A 23,111-nucleotide genomic window follows, 5' to 3' on the forward strand; every position below is an offset into this window, starting at 1 on the left:
ATGTCCATAATGTCTGGTCAACAAGGTGGTGTTTCATTTAATGTGGGTGTTGCACAACTTGGGTTTAAAACTTAAATCTGGTCACTGTCATGTTGGCATCTAGGCATACCTGGCCTTCAGGTACCTTAGATTTTCTACCATATTCTCACCTCACCTTTAGTGAGTAAACTGGTAAAGGTGTGATACTACAAGGTGTGATACTAAAATTTTTACTACAAATTAACAATCAAAACGCACAGTATACACCAACTAGGCATAACATTGTGACCACTGAAGGTGAAGTGAAGAACAGTGATTATCTCTTCATCATGGCACCCGTTAGTGGGTGGGATATATTAGGCAGCAAGTGAACATTTTATCCTCAAAGTGGATTACAAGCAGGAAAAATGGGCACGCATAAGGATTTGGGCAAGTTTGACAAGGGCCAAATGGCAATGACTAGACGACTGGGTCAGAGCATCTCCAAAACTGCAGCTCTTGTGGGGTGTTCTGGTCTGCAGTGGTCAGTATCTATCAAAAGTGGTACAAGGAAGGAACAGTGGTAAACTGGCGACAGGGTCATGGGTGGCCAAGGCTTGGGTTGGTTAAAAGTTTGGGTTGGTTAAAAGTTTGGGTTGGTTAAAAACCAGGCGAGCAGCTGACATTTTGATATTTGCACAACTAATGTAACCACAATTCTTCTGGGACAAATGTAATGCTAAAACACACCATTGTACCATTTACAGTAATTAAAGGTCTTTTAAAAAAGTCCCTAACATTAAGGTTCACTGATGTTTTGGGGTTGCTTTGCTGTTTTTGGCACTGGATGCCTTGACTGTGCACATGCCATCATAAAATCTGCAGTATAGGGCCCAATGTCAGAAAGCTGGGCCTTCGTCGGCAGTCATAGGCCGTTCAGCAGGACATTGACCAAAAGCATACAAATTACATTTCCTGAAATAAGTTTTCATCAAACTAGACACACCCGTTATGATTGCAGTATTGGCATACTGTTAAATCTCAACAGTACTTAGACACTTAGAATACTGTAAAATGTCTTAACAAAAATACACAATGTGATCAAAAGAACCCTGTCAAACACCCAATAAACTGTAGGACCCAGTTGCCTCAGATCCTGCTATTTATATTGTTTCCATTTTAAAAAAACTGTGGGCAGCAATGAATGAAAAAATGGGCAATTATAGTATCTATGGAAGAGTTGTAAAGTGAAAAGCATGGCTATTCAATAGAAACATAAAGACTTGTCTCTTATCTGCCAAAAACTCCTTGATGATCCACAAGCCTTTTGGGAAAATGGTCTGTAAACTAAAAAGTTGGAAGTGGAACTAACACAGCATTCCAAGATAAGAATATTATACCAACAATCTACGTATATTGCCAAACATGCTGGCAATAATGTGATAGGGGATGCTTTGCAGCTTTAGGGCCTGGCTGACTGGCCATAAATTCTGCTCCTGTGGGAGAATATCTGGTCATTAGCACAACAATGAATCAAAGCACAGGAGCAAGGACAGCTTTGAATGGCTTATTATATATTCTCTTTTTTCCATTTCATTTTTGGCCAGGCATGGCTGGATTTAATATAAAATATATTTTATGAATTGTAAATGGTATAAATTATAGTTTCATTTATTTTTATTCTAATTATAGATAAAAAGGAAAATCTTTGGATCTGTTTTGTTGTTAAACGCATTAATGCACACTGCACTCTGTGGAAGATCACTGGAAAATGTGCTTGCTATAACTAATTAGAAACCAGGTAGTACCTCTGAGATTTAAACTCAAAATATTCCCACAGCACCCTGCAGTTTTCCATGCTGAACTAGAACTCAGTCACACAGAAATGAATTAATGTTTGCTTTTTATACAATTAATGCCTCAATAACACTTCATTTGGTTGTCATTTTGTGTAGTTGTTTAGTACTTTTTTTGTATTCAACACTGTTTATTTATTATTTATATGTTCATATTAAAGTGGTGCAGCTGATAGAGTGGGTGCTGTCTAGCAGGGGAGTAGTACCTAGGTTAGATCCTGGCCTTTAGTTACTAAATGTGATGAGTTTTGCAAGTTCTCCCTGTGGTACTTCCCTCCAGCCTTCAACAAATGCAGAAGGTGGACTGGCTGCTCCAAATTGACTCTAGAGTGTGTGTTGCTCTCTGATAGGTTGGTGCCCTGACCAGGCTGTATTTATGCCTGGACCCTGAACACAATGCATTTAATAAAAACAAAACAAAAAAAACAAAACACAATGCATGCACTCACTCACTTTCTTAACCACTTATCCAATTAAGGTTGCAGTGGGTGGGGGAGCTGGTTGCTGGAGCCTATCCCAGCTTTTCAATGGGCACAAGGCACACAGTAACACCCTGGACGGGGCACCAGTCCATCGCAGGGCAGACACACATACACACACACACACACCCATTCACCTATAAACCTAGGACCTTCTTGCTGTTAGGCGACAGTGCTACCCACTGAGCCACCAAAAAACACAGTGCAGTTAATCACAAAATAACATAATGAATAGCAGTTATTTATGTATTATATGCTTGTATTATTCTGTACAGACAATGTGAATTATACTTGTTTATAATTAGTATAATTTGTTTCAACCGTTTTAATTGTACCTAACAGTTATTATAATATATTTTATGGATGTTACTCAAAATCAAATCAAATCAAGGTTTATTAGTCACATACATAGTCATACACAGTACAACTGGCAGTGAAATGCTTTTGTGACTGCTTAGCCACAGTAATTACAAAAACTACAAAATAGTCAAAATATACAGTATATTATACAAAAAAATATAAAAATGTTTTTAAATGTGAAGTGTAGAAAAATGAGAAAAAATTTACAATATAATTTAAAAAGAGCAATTTAAAGTGCACAAGTGTGTAAAAGTGACAAGTAGTGCAGAAACTGTGCAACATAATGCTATACAGATGTGATTATTACACAAATACAAATCCATATATATATATATATATATAGGGCAAGCTGTAGCCTAGTGGTTAGGGTACTGGACTAGTAATCAGAAGGTCGCTGGTTCAAGCCCCACCACTGCCAGGTTGCAGCTGTTGGGTCCTTGAGCAAGGCCCTTAACCCTCAGTTGCTTAGACTGTATACTATAATGTATACAGAAAATGTAAATTTATATATATATATATATATATATACAGTGTATCACAAAAGTGAGTACACCCCTCACATTTCTGCAGATATTTAAGTATATCTTTTCATGGGACAACACTGACAAAATGACACTTTGACACAATGAAAAGTAGTCTGTGTGCAGCTTATATAACAGTGTAAATTTATTCTTCCCTCAAAATAACTCAATATACAGCCATTAATGTCTGAACCACCGGCAACAAAAGTGAGTACACCCCTTAGTGAAAGTTCCTGAAGTGTCAATATTTTGTGTGGCCACCATTATTTCCCAGAACTGCCTTAACTCTCCTGGGCATGGAGTTTACCAGAGCTTCACAGGTTGCCACTGGAATGCTTTTCCACTCTTCCATGACGACATCACGGAGCTGGCGGATATTCGAGACTTTGCGCTCCTCCACCTTCCGCTTGAGGATGCCCCAAAGATGTTCTATTGGGTTTAGGTCTGGAGACATGCTTGGCCAGTCCATCACCTTTACCCTCAGCCTCTTCAATAAAGCAGTGGTCGTCTTAGAGGTGTGTTTGGGGTCATTATCATGCTGGAACACTGCCCTGCGACCCAGTTTCCGGAGGGAGGGGATCATGCTCTGCTTCAGTATTTCACAGTACATATTGGAGTTCATGTGTCCCTCAATGAAATGTAACTTCCCAACACCTGCTGCACTCATGCAGCCCCAGACCATGGCATTCCCACCACCATGCTTGACTGTAGGCATGACACACTTATCTTTGTACTCCTCACCTGATTGCCGCCACACATGCTTGAGACCATTTGAACCAAACAAATTAATCTTGGTCTCATCAGACCATAGGACATGGTTCCAGTAATCCATGTCCTTTGTTGACATGTCTTCAGCAAACTGTTTGCGGGCTTTCTTGTGTAGAGACTTCAGAAGAGGCTTCCTTCTGGGGTGACAGCCATGCAGACCAATTTGATGTAGTGTGCGGCGTATGGTCTGAGCACTGACAGGCTGACCCCCCACCTTTTCAATCTCTGCAGCAATGCTGACAGCACTCCTGCGCCTATCTTTCAAAGACAGCAGTTGGATGTGACGCTGAGCACGTGCACTCAGCTTCTTTGGACGACCAACGCGAGGTCTGTTCTGAGTGGACCCTGCTCTTTTAAAACGCTGGATGATCTTGGCCACTGTGCTGCAGCTCAGTTTCAGGGTGTTGGCAATCTTCTTGTAGCCTTGGCCATCTTCATGTAGCGCAACAATTCGTCTTTTAAGATCCTCAGAGAGTTCTTTGCCATGAGGTGCCATGTTGGAACTTTCAGTGACCAGTATGAGAGAGTGTGAGAGCTGTATTACTAAATTGAACACACCTGCTCCCTATGCACACCTGAGACCTAGTAACACTAACAAATCACATGACATTTTGGAGGGAAAATGACAAGCAGTGCTCAATTTGGACATTTAGGGGTGTAGTCTCTTAGGGGTGTACTCACTTTTGTTGCCGGTGGTTTAGACATTAATGGCTGTATATTGAGTTATTTTGAGGAAATAATAAATTTACACTGTTATATAAGCTGCACACAGACTACTTTTCATTGTGTCAAAGTGTCATTTTGTCAGTGTTGTCCCATGAAAAGATATACTTAAATATCTGCAGAAATGTGAGGGGTGTACTCACTTTTGTGATACACTGTATATATACAGTGTATCACAAAAGTGAGTACACCCCTCACATTTCTGCAAATATTTCATTATATCTTTTCATGGGACAACACTATAGAAATAAAACTTGGATATAACTTAGAGTAGTCAGTGTACAGCTTGTATAGCAGTGTAGATTTACTGTCTTCTGAAAATAACTCAACACACAGCCATTAATGTCTAAATGGCTGGCAACATAAGTGAGTACACCCCACAGTGAACATGTCCAAATTGTGCCCAAAGTGTCAATATTTTGTGTGACCACCATTATTATCCAGCACTGCCTTAACCCTCCTGGGCATGGAATTCACCAGAGCTGCACAGGTTGCTACTGGAATTCTCTTCCACTCCTCCATGATGACATCACGGAGCTGGTGGATGTTAGACACCTTGAACTCCTCCACCTTCCACTTGAGGATGCGCCACAGGTGCTCAATTGGGTTTAGTCCATCACCTTTACTTTCAGCTTCCTCAGCAAGGCAGTTGTCATCTTGGAGGTTGTGTTTGGGGTCGTTATCCTGTTGGAAAACTGCCATGAGGCCCAGTTTTCGAAGGGAGGGGATCATGCTCTGTTTCAGAATGTCACAGTACATGTTGGAATTCATGTTTCCCTCAATGAACTGCAGCTCCCCAGTGCCAGCAACACTCATGCAGCCCAAGACCATGATGCTACCACCACCATGCTTGACTGTAAGCAAGATACAGTTGTCTTGGTACTTCTCACCAGGGCGCCGCCACACATGCTGGACACCATCTGAGCCAAACAAGTTTATCTTGGTCTCGTCAGACCACAGGGCATTCCAGTAATCCATGTTCTTGGACTGCTTGTTTTCAGCAAACTGTTTGCTGGCTTTCTTGTGTGTCAGCTTCCTTCTGGGATGACGACCATGCAGACCGAGTTGATGCAGTGTGCGGTGTATGGTCTGAGCACTGACAGGCTGACCTCCCACGTCTTCAACCTCTGCAGCAATGCTGGCAGCACTCATGTGTCTATTTTTTAAAGCCAACCTCTGGATATGACGCCGAACACGTGGACTCAACTTCTTTGGTCGACCCTGGCGAAGCCTGTTCCGAGTGGAACCTGTCCTGGAAAACCGCTGTATGACCTTGGCCACCATGCTGTAGCTCAGTTTCAGGGTGTTAGCAATCTTCTTATAGCCCAGGCCATCTTTGTGGAGAGCAACAATTCTATTTCTCACATCCTCAGAGAGTTCTTTGCCATGAGGTGCCATGTTGAATATCCAGTGGCCAGTATGAGAGAATTGTACCCAAAACACCAAATTTAACAGCCCTGCTCCCCATTTACACCTGGGACCTTGACACATGACACCAGGGAGGGACAACGACACATTTGGGCACAATTTGGACATGTTCACTGTGGGGTGTACTCACTTATGTTGCCAGCTATTTAGACATTAATGGCTGTGTGTTGAGTTATTTTCAGAAGTAAATCTACACTGCTATACAAGCTGTACACTGACTACTCTAAGTTATATCCAAGATTCATGTCTATAGTGTTGTCCCATGAAAAGATATAATGAAATATTTGCAGAAATGTGAGGGGTGTACTCACTTTTGTGATACACTGTATATATATATATATATATATATATATATATATATATATATATATATATACAGGGGTTGGACAATGAAACTGAAACACCTGGTTTTAGACCACAATAATTTATTAGTATGGTGTAGGGCCTCCTTTTGCGGCCAATACAGCGTCAATTCGTCTTGGAAATGACATATACAAGTCCTGCACAGTGGTCAGAGGGATTTTAAGCCATTCTTCTTGCAGGATAGTGACCAGGTCACTACGTGATGCTGGTGGAGGAAAACGTTTCCTGACTCGCTTCTCCAAAACACCCCAAAGTGGCTCAATAATATTTAGATCTGGTGACTGTGCAGGCCATGGGAGATGTTCAACTTCACTTTCATGTTCATCAAACCAATCTTTCACCAGTCTTGCTGTGTGTATTGGTGCATTGTCATCCTGATACACGGCACCGCCTTCAGGATACAATGTTTGAACCATTGGATGCACATGGTCCTCCACAATGGTTCGGTAGTCCTTGGCAGTGACGTGCCCATCTAGCACAAGTATTGGGCCAAGGGAATGCCATGATATGGCAGCCCAAACCATCACTGACCAAAAGTCCAAAGGTGACCAAAGGTTTGGCTATAGCAGCCCGGCCGTGTATATTGACCCTGTGGAGCTCCCGACGGACAGTTCTGGTGGAAACAGGAGAGTTGAGGTGCACATTTAATTCTGCCGTGATTTGGGCAGCCGTGGTTTTATGTTTTTTGGATACAATCCGGGTTAGCACCCGAACATCCCTTTCAGACAGCTTCCTCTTGCGTCCACAGTTAATCCTGTTGGATGTGGTTTGTCCTTCTTGGTGGTATGCTGACATTACCCTGGATACCGTGGCTCTTGATACATCACAAAGACTTGCTGTCTTGGTCACAGATGCGCCAGCAAGACGTGCACCAACAATTTGTCCTCTTTTGAACTCTGGTATGTCACCCATAATGTTGTGTGCATTGCAATATTTTGAGCAAAACTGTGCTCTTACCCTGCTAATTGAACCTTCACACTCTGCTCTTACTGGTGCAATGTGCAATTAATGAAGATTGGCCACCAGACTGGTCCAATTTAGCCATGAAACCTCCCACACTAAAATGACAGGTGTTTCAGTTTCATTGTCCAAATCCTGTATATATATATATAAACTGTATACACGCATATACTTATATACACATACATTTGTCTACATATATACACATATATATACATATAAATTAGACAAGTGCAAGTGCAAGTTGTGTAAATTTAGTTACTGTTTGTTTTACTGTAATTTTAGCTTACAGTTTCTAGTCATTTACTGTAAGAAACCTCACCCCTGAATGCCTTACACCTGGTGCCTTTAGAATAGGTTACCTGTCGGTCTGGACAGAAGGGGGAGGATATTAATTCTAAAGCCACGCCCCTCCATTCTCTTTATTCATCTATGTTGTCCGGTGATCGTTTCAGACTAGCCTATCAGATCTGTGCAGATACAGGTGAGGGCGTGGCTTTATGCTAAAGCCGGGTGAAAACCTCCAGCGGTGTGTACCTGTCACACTCACCACTACAGCGAAATCATGAGCCTGACAAGGTAGGCTTGTACCGACTCACACTCAAATAACACCATATATATATAGATAACCCAGAATGATTCTTTTTATTATTCGTTTTATTTTAAAATGTCTATCTGCAGGCAGGTGCGTCTTTACTTATATTGCCTAGTTCACTTTACAAAGAGCAGGGTTTAAACACTAAACATACATTTTAATATGAATAAAATATAATAAGATTTTTTTCCACACCTGTAAAAAATTAATAGAGCCTTTTAGCATAGCGAGCTGAAACGCAATGGTTACACCTAAACGCAAAGCTTACAAGGCACAGTGTTTCATTACGTTTTTTATGTAGACATGAAACTAATCCTTACTACATAAAATTGAAGTGTTTGTTTTATTGACCTGACTGATTCATATAAGCTCAGTGTTACAGTGTCACCTTTTATGCACGAAACATCGTGACAACTCCAGCTGGACGTAAATAAGAATTGACGGTTAAAATAAAATTAGTTTATTAACTTATTAACACACAATTAGTACAAATCTCCGTAGTTGAGGTGACCCGGAGAGAGTCTAAAGCCTAACGTGACTGAATGTACTAAAATAAAAACACAGGAACGACAAACTGTTCTACTGCTGAAATGAAGAACCATGTGGTCCAAAAGGAAAGTAATAGTTTTAACTTTAAGCTTTTTCTTACCATTTAAACATTTTATTATAAAGAAAACTGGCCATAAGTCTATATTGCTGAAATTATGAACTTGTAGTCCAATCATTTTTACTTTAAGCTTTTCTACTAAAACAACAACCTAGGAACACCAAATTTCTCTCACTTATTACTAGTCAGAAGTACTCTCTACTGCTGAAATGAAGAACCTGTGGTCCAAAAGGAAAGTAATAGTTGTAACGTTAAGCTTTTCTCTTACCATTTAAACATTTTATTATAAGGAAAACTACTGGCCATAAGTCTATATTGCTGAAATTATGAATTTGTGGTCCATAAGAAAGCCGTAGCCTAGTGGTTAAGGCACAGGACTAGTAATCCAAAGGTTGCTGGTTCAAGCCCCACCACTGCCAGGTTGCTGCTGTTGGGCCCTTGAGCAAGGCCCTTAACCCTCAATTGCTCAGACTGTATACTGTAAGTCGCTTTGGATAAAGGCATCTGCTGAAAATGTAAATGTAAGAATTTTTACTTTAAGCTTTTGTACTAAAACAACAACCTAGGAACACCAAATTTGTCTCACCTATTACTAGTCAGAAGTCATTAATTACATTAAGCTTTTTTATTCACGTTTAAACATTTTATTATAAGGAAAAAGCTTAACTTGGCTTCATGTACTAAAATAACAACCTAGAAATCCAACTTCTCCCACTTATTACTGGTCTGAAGTACTCTCTAGTGTTAAAATGATGAGCATGTGGTCTAAAAGGAAAAAAAGGTTTTTATGTTAAGCTTTTTTATTCCAATTTAAACATTTTATTATTTATAAGGAAAAAAGCCTAACGAAGCTTTTTTTCTTACTATTTAAACAATTTATTATATGGAAAAAGTCTAAAGTGGCTTAAAGTACTAAAACAACAACCTAGGAACACCAAAGTTCTCTCACTTATTACTGGTCATAAGTCTATATTTTTTTAAATGAAGATTCAGTGGTCCAAAAGGAAAGTAATAGTTTTTACAATATAGACAATGTAGACTTGTATATATAGCAATATAGACTTATGACCAGTAGTAGTTTGGTGTTCATAGGTCATTGTTTTCATTAGTTTCATCATTAGTTTCATCATTTTCCTTATGACAGGTTTAAATGGGAGGAAAAAAGATTAATGTAAAAATTATTACTTTACTTTTGGACCACAGGTTCAGCAATATATAACAATAGAGAGTACTTATAACCAATATCAAGTAAGAGAAGTTTTCATGTTAAGCGTTTTAGACTCTTTCTGTGAACCGTACTAAATGTTGCAACCTTATGCTACATCATGCCAACTACAGACAAATTAATTCTGTATTATTAAACAAATGTTGTTTTGCAGTTAAATGTCAAATAGGTCTATGTACATACAGTAAGGTCAAAATGTTTCATACAGTTACATTATCATCAATGGGGTTCAAAGGCACTTGACCGCACTGCTGCTGTTCCAGGGTATTTGGGTGGATCATACAGTTCCTCTCGATCTTAAATAAGCAGCTGCTTTACATGAGTACAGAGAATGAACCTCTGCCCTGTTTAAGGTATAATCTTCTCCATGAAACGCCTAAGATTTTGTGCTGGTAATGACAAATGGTAGCCCTCATCAAATAAAGCTTGCTGGGTGTTTTTAGATCCCACCCATTCCTATAATAGCCTGTAAGAATACTATGATATGGTGCACCAAAGCAAATGCAGTAAAACTGGACAGTGTTTCACTCTAAAATATAAAGCACGGGGTCAACAAATACATGGGAGGCTAGGTTTTTCATTAAGCTTTTTGAGTTATGCCAGCCACTGGGACAATTATGTTGACCCAACATTGATACAGTATTTTAAGTATGTTGAATTAGCATTTTATCTACAATAAAAAGCATTTTAAGTAACATGGAACAAATAACTATCAAAATAAACAGCAGTTTTTAAGTAAACTGCATATAATCAAGTTCTCCAAAAATATATATTTTTAATATTTAAAGTGAATTTTTAATACATGTCCACAGGTTAAATGAAATGCTTATGTTGACCAGTTTCTAGCATTGCACTGTTAGAAATAAAGTCAAATAAAGCAAATATTAAAAACTATGTAATCTATTTAAAATATAAAAACTCTGCCATAGACGGCTCATTGGCTTGGTGGGTAGCACTGTCAGCTCACAGCAAGAAGGTCCTGGGTTTGATCGCAGGTGAAGCAGTCCAGGTCCTTTCTGCATGGGGTTTGCCTGCTTTCTCTGTGTCTGTGTGTGTTCTTCCAGGTGCAGTCAGGTTTACTGGAGATGTAAAATTGCCCTAGATATGAGTGTACATTTAATTTTAATTTTATTTTTTTTTTTTTATCACTCACTTTTTCTTAGTCAGAGTCATGACAGATCTGGTTTCACAGGGAAACACTAGGAATAGCCTAGACTAGATGTTAGACCCATTGCAGGGCTTGGATGGAAATTAATTCACCTACATAGTTATCAATAATTACATTTTACAATTTATTATTTCATTTGATATTTTAATTTTGATTAGTCATGCTAGATGAAAAAAGACATACACTTTGTGTGTCATTAGGGCTAAAAAAGACATATACAAACAATAAACCTGGCAATATCACTGAACTTTTTGAATCTCAAAAAATTAATATGTTTAAATATTGGCTAAATTTTCTCTGAACTACTTTTTGTGAATCATTAAAGTGTGTGTTTTCTATGAATTTTCAGAAGGCAATAGGTACTAAACATCATTCATTAAAGTGCTGGTATGTGTACACAAATGAGCATCTGTAGAATTTGAATATTGAAAGAATGAGCCCAAAGCAATTTTAGGTTATCTGTAGTCATTTTACCTCATAAGAATATTTTTTACTGCAGCACATTTATAATGGCTTGACTGCCTAAATGAACTACAATGATTGCATATAAATGTAATTCATTTACTTTACTAGTATATACAGAGTTGGGACAGTATGGAGAATGCAAATAAATAAAAAATGCAGTGGTCCTTACATTTACTTTGACTTTTATTTGACTGCAGACAGTATGAACCCAAGATATTTTGTGTTTCGTCTAAACAACTTAATTTCATTTATTAATAAACATCCATTCCTGCATTTCAGGCCTACAACACATTCCAAAAAAGTTGGGACTGGGGCAATTTAGGGCTAGGAATGAGGTGAAAAAACATAAATAATGATGTGATTCCAAACAGGTGATGTCAACAGGTGACTGTAATCATGGTTTGGTACAAAAGCAGCATCCAGGAAAGGCTGAGTCTTTGATGAGCAAAGATGATCAGAGGATCTCCAGTTTGTCAACACATGCATGAGAAAATGATTGAAATGTTTAAAAACAATGTACCTCAAAGAAAGATTGGAAGGGATTTGCATATTTTCCCCCCTACAGTGCATAATATCATTAAACGATTCAAGCAATCGGGAGGAATTTCAGTGCGTAAAGGCCAAGGGCACAAGCTTAAGCTGAACGACCGTGATCTTCGATCTCTCAGACAGCACTGCATCAAGAACCGCCACTCAACAATAGCTGATATAACCACATGGGTGAGGGATTACTTTGGCAAACCTTTGTCAAGCACTACAATACAGAGTTACATGCACAAATGCCACTTAAAACTTTACTGTGCAAAAAAGAAGCCTTACGTTAACCATGTCCAGAAGTGGCATCTAGGATGGACCATCACACAGTGGAAACGTGTATTGTGGTCAGATGAATCAGCATTTCAGGTCTTTTTGGAAAAAATGGACACTGTGTGCTCTGGACCAAAGATGAAAAGGGCCATCCAGACTGTTATCAGCAACAAGTCCAAAAGCCATGGGACAAAATAAAAGCTGAAACACTAAATCGCTTGGTATCTGTCTTTTAAAACATCTTTTAAGTGTGGTGAAAAGGAATAGCAACATTACAAAGTGGTAAATGCTGTACTGTCCCAAATTTTTTTGGAATGTGTTGTAGGCCTGAAATGCTCAGCAGAAAAGTTCAGCAGACAAAACATAAAATATCACAGGTTCATCCTGTCTGCAATCAAATAAAAGTCAAAGTAAATGTAAGAAACGTTTTCTGATTTGGGGTTGTATTTAAAACTTTAGTATGTACATAATGTACATAATAATCATTAATTAATTAAGAAAACATAAATTAGCTACACATAATAAATATGTATGTAATGACAAGCAAAAATAAATCTGCATTTTACAGATCTCCATATATTTTTGATAGAAAACAGATCTGGACTGCAGACGGGCCAGACAAACACATACCAGAAAAAGAGAGAGGGAAAACAGGTAGCATCAAAGTCCATGTGAATTTGGCATGGGCCATATGGGAAAAGAAAAGAAGGTACCCTTGGCAACTGTAAAAATAGAAAGCCACTAACACTGAGTTCCCAAAGCTGAGTCTCAGGGACTCTTATAAAGCATTGCCCCTTGGTGTAACAAGTAAAGCTAATTTACATTACATTACATTTTCTGTATTTAGCAGACGCTCAGATCCTGAGCGATGTACAGAAGTGCTTTCACAGTAAACATTACCTTACTCTAGTTGCCAAGACCAAGAACACAAATCTGCTAAAACCCTGTTAGAATAAATTTTTTTGTTTGTTTTATAAGAAATGAATTAGTATTAGTGAGTGTTAGTAAATAAGTACAAGTCAGCTTAAGTGCTTAGTAAAAAGGTGGGTTTTTAATTGTTTTTTAAAGACAGCAAGAGACTCAGATGTTCGGACAGACAGAGGAAGTTTGTTCCACCACTTGGGTGCTAGAACAGAGACGAGCCTTGATGCTTGTCTTCCTCTAGTCCTGGGTGGAGGCTCAAGTCGAGCGAGACTAGTGGCACGGAGGTTGCGTGGTACAGAGTGGAGTTTTATTAGACCTCAAAGGTAGCTTGGTGCTGGTCCATTTTTGGCTTTGTAGACGAGCATCAGTGTTTTAAACTGAATGCGTGCAGCTACAGGAAGCTAGTGAAGAGAACGCAGCAGTGGGGTGATGTGGCAGTGTTTAGGTTGGTTAAAAACCAGACGGGCAGCTGCATTTTTGAATGAGCTGCAAGGGTTTAATAGTGGACATGGGAGCTCCTGCCAGGAGGGAGTTGCAATAGTCCAACCGTGAGATTACAAGTGACTACACAAGAATCTGGGTAGCTTCCATGGAGAGAAATGGTCGAATCTTCCTGATGTTGTAGAGGAGGAACCGGCACGATCTTGTCATGTTGGCTACATGAGGAGAGAAGGTCAGTTGGTTATCCAGGACAACACCAAGGCTTCTTACATTATCTGATGGTCTGATCTGGAAGTCATCAAGAGAGATGACTAGATCCTGGGTTGGAGATTGATCTCCATAAATAAGTAACAGCTCTGTCTTGCTGGGATTGAGTTTTGTGAGATGTCTCGCAGACATGCTGAGATGCAAGCTGAGACTTGTGTGTCTGAAGGAGGATTATCATCTGCATAGCAGTGGTAAGAGGAGTCATGGGAAGCTATGATCTTACCCAGAGAGCAGGTTTAGACATAGCTGTAGGTGAGTCACAGCTTCATTCATTTGTACTGAGAATAAAGTAGTGAGTGAAAGGCTAATAAACTATACCTATGTGTTAACCTGTGCCCTGTTCCCTGCTGATCGGTGTGGGCATGGCAGGATGGGATGTTACAGTAGCATAAGATGGCTTAGTAAGATATTGGCTTGCCATATAATTGTAGAAGTCTATGATATTGTACTGGAAAAATAGAACACCATTCGTTCACAAGATTTTTTTTGTAAGTGATCACCCCAAGTAAGAATAGAGATTTCTTATGATATTTATTAAGCAAACCGTCAGAATAACTATGTATTGATTTGCAAACAGCCTTCCCTCTAAAGGGTACAAATTGTGTCAGCAAAATGCCTTCCAGCATGTGCATTGGTTATGTTTCTCCACTTATTTATTCAGGTTTATCTTTACTTGTTATTATTCTGCATGAAGAACCTAATCGTCTGAATCCTGAATATCCTCCGTTACAAAATAGTTTTTGCACTGTAACATAGCTGTAAGTGAATCACAGCTGCATTCTACAACATTTGTGCTGAGAATAAAGGGTGAATGGTTTGCCCTAAGTGAACTACAGGTTACCAGTGTTTATGCACTGTTTGACTAGAGAAACGTTATATCATATTACCTGGCGTGAGAAGGCACAACAAATGATCAGACCAATTATGCAGCACATTGTATTCCCAGGTGTGTTCAGCTTAATCCTGTTCATTTCCCTAGTAGCTATTGTACTAATAAAACCTGTAGACAACATGCGTCATTCGAAAATGCATTTTGTCCTTACTGACATTTCACCTACCTTTTGTGATACAGAGATGAGTTCTGTCTTGTTATTCAACTTTCTCCCTAATAGGCAGCATTCTATAAAACACCTTTACCCTAATTTTCTCTTTCATTTTAAGTAAACATGATAGATTGGTGCAACTTGTAGCATGAGTAAATAATGAAAAAGCTTTTTGAAGATAGGAAAAGTTGCAATAGAGATGATAGTGGTAGAGTAGAAAAAAAGGGTAAATTAAACATTATGAAAGCAATCAGTTTATTCCAGCTTACTTACCTAGTTGGATAAAGCAATGTTTTAAAGTGCTTTTAATGCAACTGCTTGTCACTCCAAGAGATAGTATAGCCAAACTGTTTACTGTTTTGTGTAACCTCCAGCACAACGTCCAGAGATATTAATTAATAATTATTAAAGTGACTCTATATGTTCATATCTGTATGTATCTATCCCATATTGCTTAATGGTTCCACAGCTATCCTTCTCATTATAATATACAAATCTCATTTTTATTGTGACATTTTGTAAAATGCAATAAAATGAATCCTAATTCTTTTATTTAACTGACAAAGAACAACGGAATAACTTCTAATGTTTTGGTTGTTCAGGCTGAATGTTTCTTTGTAAATGTGAAAAATGAGTATGATGCCTACAACACAGTCAAAAAAAGTTGGAACATTGGCAAAATAGGAGTAAAAAGCAAATAGGATATTCAGATTACACAATTTAAAACAGTCTACAATAAGCATGTGAACTGGTAACTGGTAAGTGTATCATGATTGGATATAAAAGGAGGATCATCAAAGGCTCAGTCTTTGCAAGCAATTATTGTTCATGCTCACCGCTTTGTGCCAAAGTTCATGAGAAAGTTTTCAATCAGTTCAAAAAGAAAATCTTTCAATGTAAGGTTGGAAATAATTTTGGTTTTTCACGATCTGTCCTACACAGTGAGTGAAAATGGTGACAGGGACTGCACAAAGGGTTGTGGTTCCATTTGCAAGAACATTTTATTAAGAAACACAAATAAAAAGGTAACAAATGTCCTGGTCAAAGTCCAGGCAAGTCATAGGTACAAATAGACAAATCCAAATATAAGCAAGGGTCATGAACAAACAAGGCAAGGGTTGTAGACGAAATTCAAAAACAGGGCAGGGGCAAGACTCCACAACTCCACATAGAGTGTTAATCAATTTCTGGTTTGAGGGCACAGTTAAGAATTCAGGCTTGGCCAGCTTGGCTGGATGTTACACAACTGTTATTAAAGGAGATAATTGCAGGGGTTGTTTTTACTTGAAGTAAATGTCAGTAAATGTGTTCAGTAAAGACATAAAAAGTAACTTTAGGTGACTCTTAGTTACTACATTTTTGCAATTTCATGAAAAATATACACTGATCAGCCATAACACCACCTCCTTGTTTCTACACTTACTGTCCATTTTACCAGCTCCACTTACCATATAGAAGCACTTTGTAGTTCTACAATTACTGACTGTAGTCCATCTGTTTCTCTACATACTGTTTTAACCTGCTTTCACCCTGTTCCTCAATGGCCAAGACCCCCACAGGACCAACCCAGAGCAGGTATTATTTAGGTGGTGGATCATTCTCAGCACTGCAGTGACACTGTCATGGTGGTGGTGTGTTAGTGTGTGTTGTGCTGGTATAAGTAAATCAGACACAGCAGCGCTGCTGGAGTTTTTAAATACCGTGTCCACTCACTGTCCACTCTATTAGACACCCCTACCCAGTTTGTCCACCTTGTAGATGTAAAGTCAGAGACGATCGCTCATCTATTGCTGCTGTTTGAGTTGGTCATCTTCTAGACCAGGGGTGTCAATCTCACGTCCCGCGGGGCACGCCACGTCATTTTATGTGGCCCGCGAGAGCTTAAACGACTGTATGATTGTTGTGATGGTTCGAGTCGTTACAGAGACGCGCTTATAATTTAATGGGACTCCTGCGCCTTTAAGAGACAACCGTGACATCGTAGTCATGGCAACTAACTTTAACCTTCGCTAAGAAGCCATGTGACTTTTACGGCAAAGACAACGCGAAGTAGCGTAGTCAGTAATGTAAACAATAAATAAATACAAATAATTATCTTTCAGTATAATACCAAAGCATCGTCTGTAAGTAGTGGCGTTTATATTCTCAGTTGTTAGTAAATGTTTAGTGAGTATATCACAGCGTTTTAGTTACAAATTTACCGTAATTAAATACTGTTGTTACTAGGGCTGGGTATCGCCACTAATTTCCTGGATCGATTCCGATTCACAAGGTCCCGATTCGATTCGATCTTCGATTTTCGATTCAACACATTTAGGCATATTTGAGTTACATTAACAGGTTTTGTTTAAATATGTACAGATGTTCAGAGAACGAATGTGATAATTGTACAAAAAACACTCATTATTAAAAATATTTGCGTATTTTGTTTACATAAATAATTAATCCAAAACAGAAAACAGTAACATTAATTTTTTATTATTATTTTATATGTCTGACACGCTACAACATTGTAAATGTAATGTAAACATACACCTGGCTGTTGAACAGCTTATGCCAAGTTCACACTACACGACACTCTGATTAAGACCTGGTCACTGTAATGTTCACACTACACGACTGATCGGCGATGGGGGGTTTTACACTACACCATCTATCACCAGGGGGAATCACAGGCGAGCTTCTCTGGTCTCCAAAACTACGTTTTGTCACGAAAACACACGTGAGAAGTGATGAAAGGTTTAATGATACCACGTCCAAACATGCACATCAACAAGTAGCGAGCGATCAAAGTTTGTGCACTGATGTAGAAAACGGAGAAAAATAAATGAATCTGAGTGGATTTGGCAACACGAGCAGCATGGCTTGTTCTATAGTGAGTTGGAGGTTAATAAATATTTTGTTTTGTAGAGAACTATAAGGTCAGAAAAACTGTAAAACTCGCGTGTGCTGATGTATTCTAATAGAAACTATATTGCGCTCCACCACCTGTTTACAACCTCTCCCCTGCGTTTCCCCTCGCTGTTTCACACATTGATCGAGAGCCGAGTTTTGATCGCAGAGCGAACACCGAGTTCCTCCCGAATCCAGCACCGACCGTTGTGTAGTGGTCATAACTTGAGCTTCTGCCATGCTGAACTGATGTGCAGGTCAGATCTCGTTGCATGAAAAAACACTGGCTGGTCACGCGAAATTAAAGGGGTAACAGATTTCCGTGTGCACCGTAAAAAGGGGCGTATTTAAAAGATCGAGCTCGGGTTTATATGAATCGATATCGGATCGTTCAAATAAAGATCGATTCGAATCGAAAAATCGATTTTATAAACCCACCCCTAGTTGTTACGTTACTATAGCAATTAGTATCTTTACACAAAATTTCAACTCGTTAGCGTTATTTTACGTTTGGTTAAATCTCATATTGTACCAGATGTAACACTTGACTACAGCTGTGTGCTTGTACTGTATTAAGTTCTTTATTGTTTTTATTGTTTGTATTTTTACTTCATTTTGATGCACACAGTGTATCACACAGCTGGCGAGCAAATAAACTGACTGTATTCTGAAGGGAGCTGTCTGTCTGTCTGTCTGTCTGTCTAGCTGGGAAAGGGGGATAAACTATTAGTGAGGGCAGAATGATTGTCTTAAAAATACAATGTAAAATCCTAAACAAACTGCATCTTTCAAAATGCAGGCTGATTTTGTGACCTTCAAAGTGACACAGCCCGCCAGTAGATGATGTTACACATATTTACACATGATCCTAATATGTACAAGAAGATAAGTAAGAAAATTAAGCATAAGGAGGAAATTTAATGAAAGTGAAAACAAGTTTGTGCTTCAGGAAGAGAAACCGGTGCGTCTCTTGTGTTGTGAGGCCATGTCTGTGGTAAAGTAGGACAATATAAATGCAGAATTTGGACTCCAAGAAAAACAACAGACTGCAATCACAGCAGGATACGTTACAATCGGCCCTTTGAGGGCCACCATAATGCTGATGTGGCCCTCGGTGAAAATGAGTTTGACACCCCTGTTCTAGACCTTCATCAGTGGTCACATGACGCAGCCCACCGGGCGCTGTTGGCTGGATATTTTTGGTTAGGTGCCTATTCTCAGTCCAGCAGTGACAGTGAGATGTTTAAAAACTCCAGCAGCGCTGCTGTGTCTTATCCACTCCTGCACAACACACACTAACACACCACCACCATGTCAGTGTCACTGCAGTGCTGAGAATGATCCACCACCCTGACCATTGAAGAAGAGAATAAAAGGAGGTTAAAAAAGTATGTAGAGAAACAGATGGACTACAGTCAATAATTGTAGAACTACAAAGTGCTTCTATATAGTCAGTGGAGCTGACAAAGGGTTGAGGGTAGAAACAAGGAGGTGGTTTTAATGTTATGACTGATCAGTGTACATGATGCCATTAAAAACCTGAGATTTGATTTGTCCATGTCAAAACTAATCTTAGCATTTCAACACCGCAGTTATCTCCAGTTATTAAAATACACAAATTAAGCAATATTTTTTTAAACTGCTGTATTAATGTAGCATATGTCTTGTACAGATGCCTTCTGGTGCAGACGGAGGTTCAGGCGTTTATTGAGAGCTGCATGCTGGCAGTGGGCACCAAAGCAAGTCATGCCCACAGTCTGGCAAAAGTGCTTGTGGAGGCGGACCTGCGCGGCCACTACAGCCATGGACTCAACCGCATGGGTTAGTATGCCAACCAGCTCTGCTTTAACATACACAAAAAAATTATTTCCATTTGACATTGACTAATTCTGATCTAATAGGAAAAGTGTAATTTAATACACTTATTATTTATACTTATCTATTTATAAAATGTATAGTGTATATGTAATGTATACAATTATGTATAATTACAGGTCCTTCTCAAAAAATTAGCATATTGTGATAAAGTTCATTATTTTCCATAATGTAATGATAAAAATTAAACTTTCATATATTTTAGATTAATTGCACACCAACTGAAATATTTCAGGTCTTTTATTGTTTTAATACTGATGATTTTGGCATACAGCTTATGAAAACCCAAAATTCCTATCTAAAAAAATTAGCATATCATGAAAAGGTTCTCTAAACGAGCTATTAACCTAATCATCTGAATCAACGAATTAACTCTAAACACCTGCAAAAGATTCCTGAGGCTTTTAAAAACTCCCAGCCTGGTTCATTACTCAAAACTGCAATCATGGGTAAGACTGCCGACCTGACTGCTGTCCAGAAGGCCATCATTGACACCCTCAAGCAAGAGGGTAAGAACCAGAAAGAAATTTCTGAACGAATAGGCTGTTCCCAGAGTGCTGTATCAAGGCACCTCAGTGGGAAGTCTGTGGGAAGGAAAAAGTGTGGCAGAAAACGCTGCACAACGAGAAGAGGTGACCGGACCCTGAGGAAGATTGTGGAGAAGGGCCGATTCCAGACCTTGGGGGACCTGCGGAAGCAGTGGACTGAGTCTGGAGTAGAAACATCCAGAGCCACCGTGCACAGGCGTGTGCAGGAAATGGGCTACAGGTGCCGCATTCCCCAGGTCAAGCCACTTTTGAACCAGAAACAGCGGCAGAAGCGCCTGACCTGGGCTACAGAGAAGCAGCACTGGACTGTTGCTCAGTGGTCCAAAGTACTGTTTTCGGAAATCAAGGTGCCAGAGTCTGGAGGAAGACTGGGGAGAAGGAAATGCCAAAATGCCTGAAGTCCAGTGTCAAGTACCCACAGTCAGTGATGGTCTGGGGTGCCATGTCAGCTGCTGGTGTTGGTCCACTGTGTTTTATCAAGGGCAGGGTCAATGCAGCTAGCTATCAGGAGATTTTGGAGCACTTCATGCTTCCATCTGCTGAAAAGCTTTATGGAGATGAAGATTTCATTTTTCAGCACGACCTGGCACCTGCTCACAGTGAATGGTTTACTGACCATGGTATTACTGTGCTCAATTGGCCTGCCAACTCTCCTGACCTGAACCCCATAGAGAATCTGTGGGATATTGTGAAGAGAAAGTTGAGAGACACAAGACCCAACACTCTGGATGAGCTTAAGGCCGCTATCGAAGCATCCTGGGCCTCCATAACACCTCAGCAGTGCCACAGGCTGATTGCCTCCATGCCACGCCGCATTGAAGCAGTCATTTCTGCAAAAGGATTCCCGACCAAGTATTGAGTGCATAACTGAACATAATTATTTGAAGGTTGACTTTTTTTGTATTAAAAACACTTTTCTTTTATTGGTCGGATGAAATATGCTAATTTTTTGAGATAGGAATTTTGGGTTTTCATAAGCTGTATGCCAAAATCATCAGTATTAAAACAATAAAAGACCTGAAATATTTCAGTTGGTGTGCAATGAATCTAAAATATATGAAAGTTTAATTTTTATCATTACATTATGGAAAATAATGAACTTTATCACAATATGCTAATTTTTTGAGAAGGACCTGTATTGTTAATTGAATATGTTATCAGATGGACCAAGATCAGCTATTCGATCCAAATGACCACAGTCCAGAGCTTCCGCTTCAACCTTAACTAAAAAATAAAACAGAAAAAGGGGAAAATCAAAAAGTTGGATAGCTATGCAGCCACTGTTGGGTCCTTGAGCAAGACCCTTAACCCTGTCTGCTCCAGGGGCGCCGTAAGATGGCTGACACTGTGCTCTGACCCCAGCTTCCAAACAAGCTGGGAAATGCGAAGAAAGAATTTCGTTGTACTGTACACATGTATATGTATATATGACAAATAAAGGATCTTCTGTCTTCTATAATGTGTTTACAGTGATTCTAAGTCAATGAAGGAAATAGAACATTTGAATTGCTGACTTGTCTTGGAATAAAGTTTATGTCAAAGGTCTTTAAAGAATAGAGAGCTCTCGAGAATAAATGCAAGGGATGCAATGCAACACTGGCTGTTACTGGCAGTGTCCTGCCAAAGCAAAAAACAAAACAGCTTTGCTCGGAGCCCTGAGATTAATTATATAGGCCTGGAGTCAGCTGCGGTGCATTAGTGCTAATGAGCTAGCCAACCAGTCGATCTAAGCTTTTTGTTGTCGAGTTCTATGGGCTCTGAGGCAACCTGGATGGACCATCACACAGTGGAAACATGTATTGTGGTCAATTGTGGGTCCATACTGACTGCAATAAAATAAAAGTCAACACAAATATACTGTATAAAACACTGTTTTTTTATTTGCATTTTCCATACTGTCCCAACTTTTCTAATTTGGGGCTGTACTTTGTAATTACACGCAATAATAAAATACTCCTTTTTTTGTTACTTCCCACCATGGCCTGTTAATGTTAGTATAACATGTGAAGTCTTTTATATGAGTGGTAAAACATTTAGCGAGTATCACAGATCATTCTTCTTGACTTCTTGAAATTCTAGATTTAAAATTCTACATTTCTACAGAAATAACAGCAGTGTTTGTGTTCCAGATTTGTACGTGAAGGAAATCCAAGGAGGAATCTGTTCTCAGGAAGGAGAGCCGGTTGTAGAGAAGGAGTCAGCAGCTACAGCTCTCGTAAATGGAAAGAACGTCCTCGGTCCAGTTGTGGGAAACTACTGCATGAGTTTAGCCCTAAAAAAAGCACAAGATGTGGGAATCGGCTGGGTGGTTGCCCACGGCAAGTAAAACACACCCTGACATTTTTCACATTTCATATTAACACTGATGGGCTGAAGTTCTACAGTGCAGTCAAATGTTTCCCCTTCCAGTTCTTCTTCATTTTGCATGTTTGTCAGAGGTTTTAGATCATCATACAAGATCTAATAAAGAAAGAAACATGACATGAGGGGAGTGGTAGCGGTTCAATCTCCACTACCAACTGGTATTTACTTACGAATGTAGGTCACTTTGGTCGCTTGGCTAAATTTCATAAATGTAAATGAAAGTCAAAACACTGTCTGAGAGCTCTTGAACATGAACTAAGGTCAAGCCACAGCATTTTAATGGGGTTTAAGTCGGGACTGGGAGACTGCAAAACCATTTTTACTTTGTTCAAGCCATTTAGAGGTGGGCTTGCTCTTGTGCTTTGGATCATTGTCTTGCTGCATAACCCAGTCTCGCTTGTAATAACATAATAATAATAATTAACCATTCATAATTGCTTGTCTGGGTTTTTTTTTTTTGGCTCTTGGAGAAAT

The 23,111-nt window shown here is 39.3% G+C and overlaps 1 protein-coding gene across 2 annotated transcripts in view; it reads left to right on the plus strand.

The window, feature by feature from the left end:
* Nucleotides 1-7,950: 7,950 nt before the first annotated feature.
* LOC134312050 (uncharacterized oxidoreductase YjmC-like) overlaps nucleotides 7,951-23,111 on the plus strand; it is a 30,614-nt gene continuing 15,453 nt past the window's right edge. For both annotated transcript variants that reach the window (XR_010011490.1, XM_062993703.1), the window contains exons 1-3: nucleotides 7,951-7,995; nucleotides 19,523-19,671; nucleotides 22,403-22,591. Coding sequence is in view for 1 of the 2 variants with exons in the window: in XM_062993703.1 (XP_062849773.1) it covers nucleotides 7,982-7,995; nucleotides 19,523-19,671; nucleotides 22,403-22,591 (352 nt within the window). In the remaining variant the exon portion in view is untranslated. The remainder of the gene's footprint in view (nucleotides 7,996-19,522; nucleotides 19,672-22,402; nucleotides 22,592-23,111) is intronic.

Source organism: Trichomycterus rosablanca, chromosome 1, assembly GCF_030014385.1.
Source record: "Trichomycterus rosablanca isolate fTriRos1 chromosome 1, fTriRos1.hap1, whole genome shotgun sequence".
NCBI classification, from domain to species: domain Eukaryota; kingdom Metazoa; phylum Chordata; class Actinopteri; order Siluriformes; family Trichomycteridae; genus Trichomycterus; species Trichomycterus rosablanca.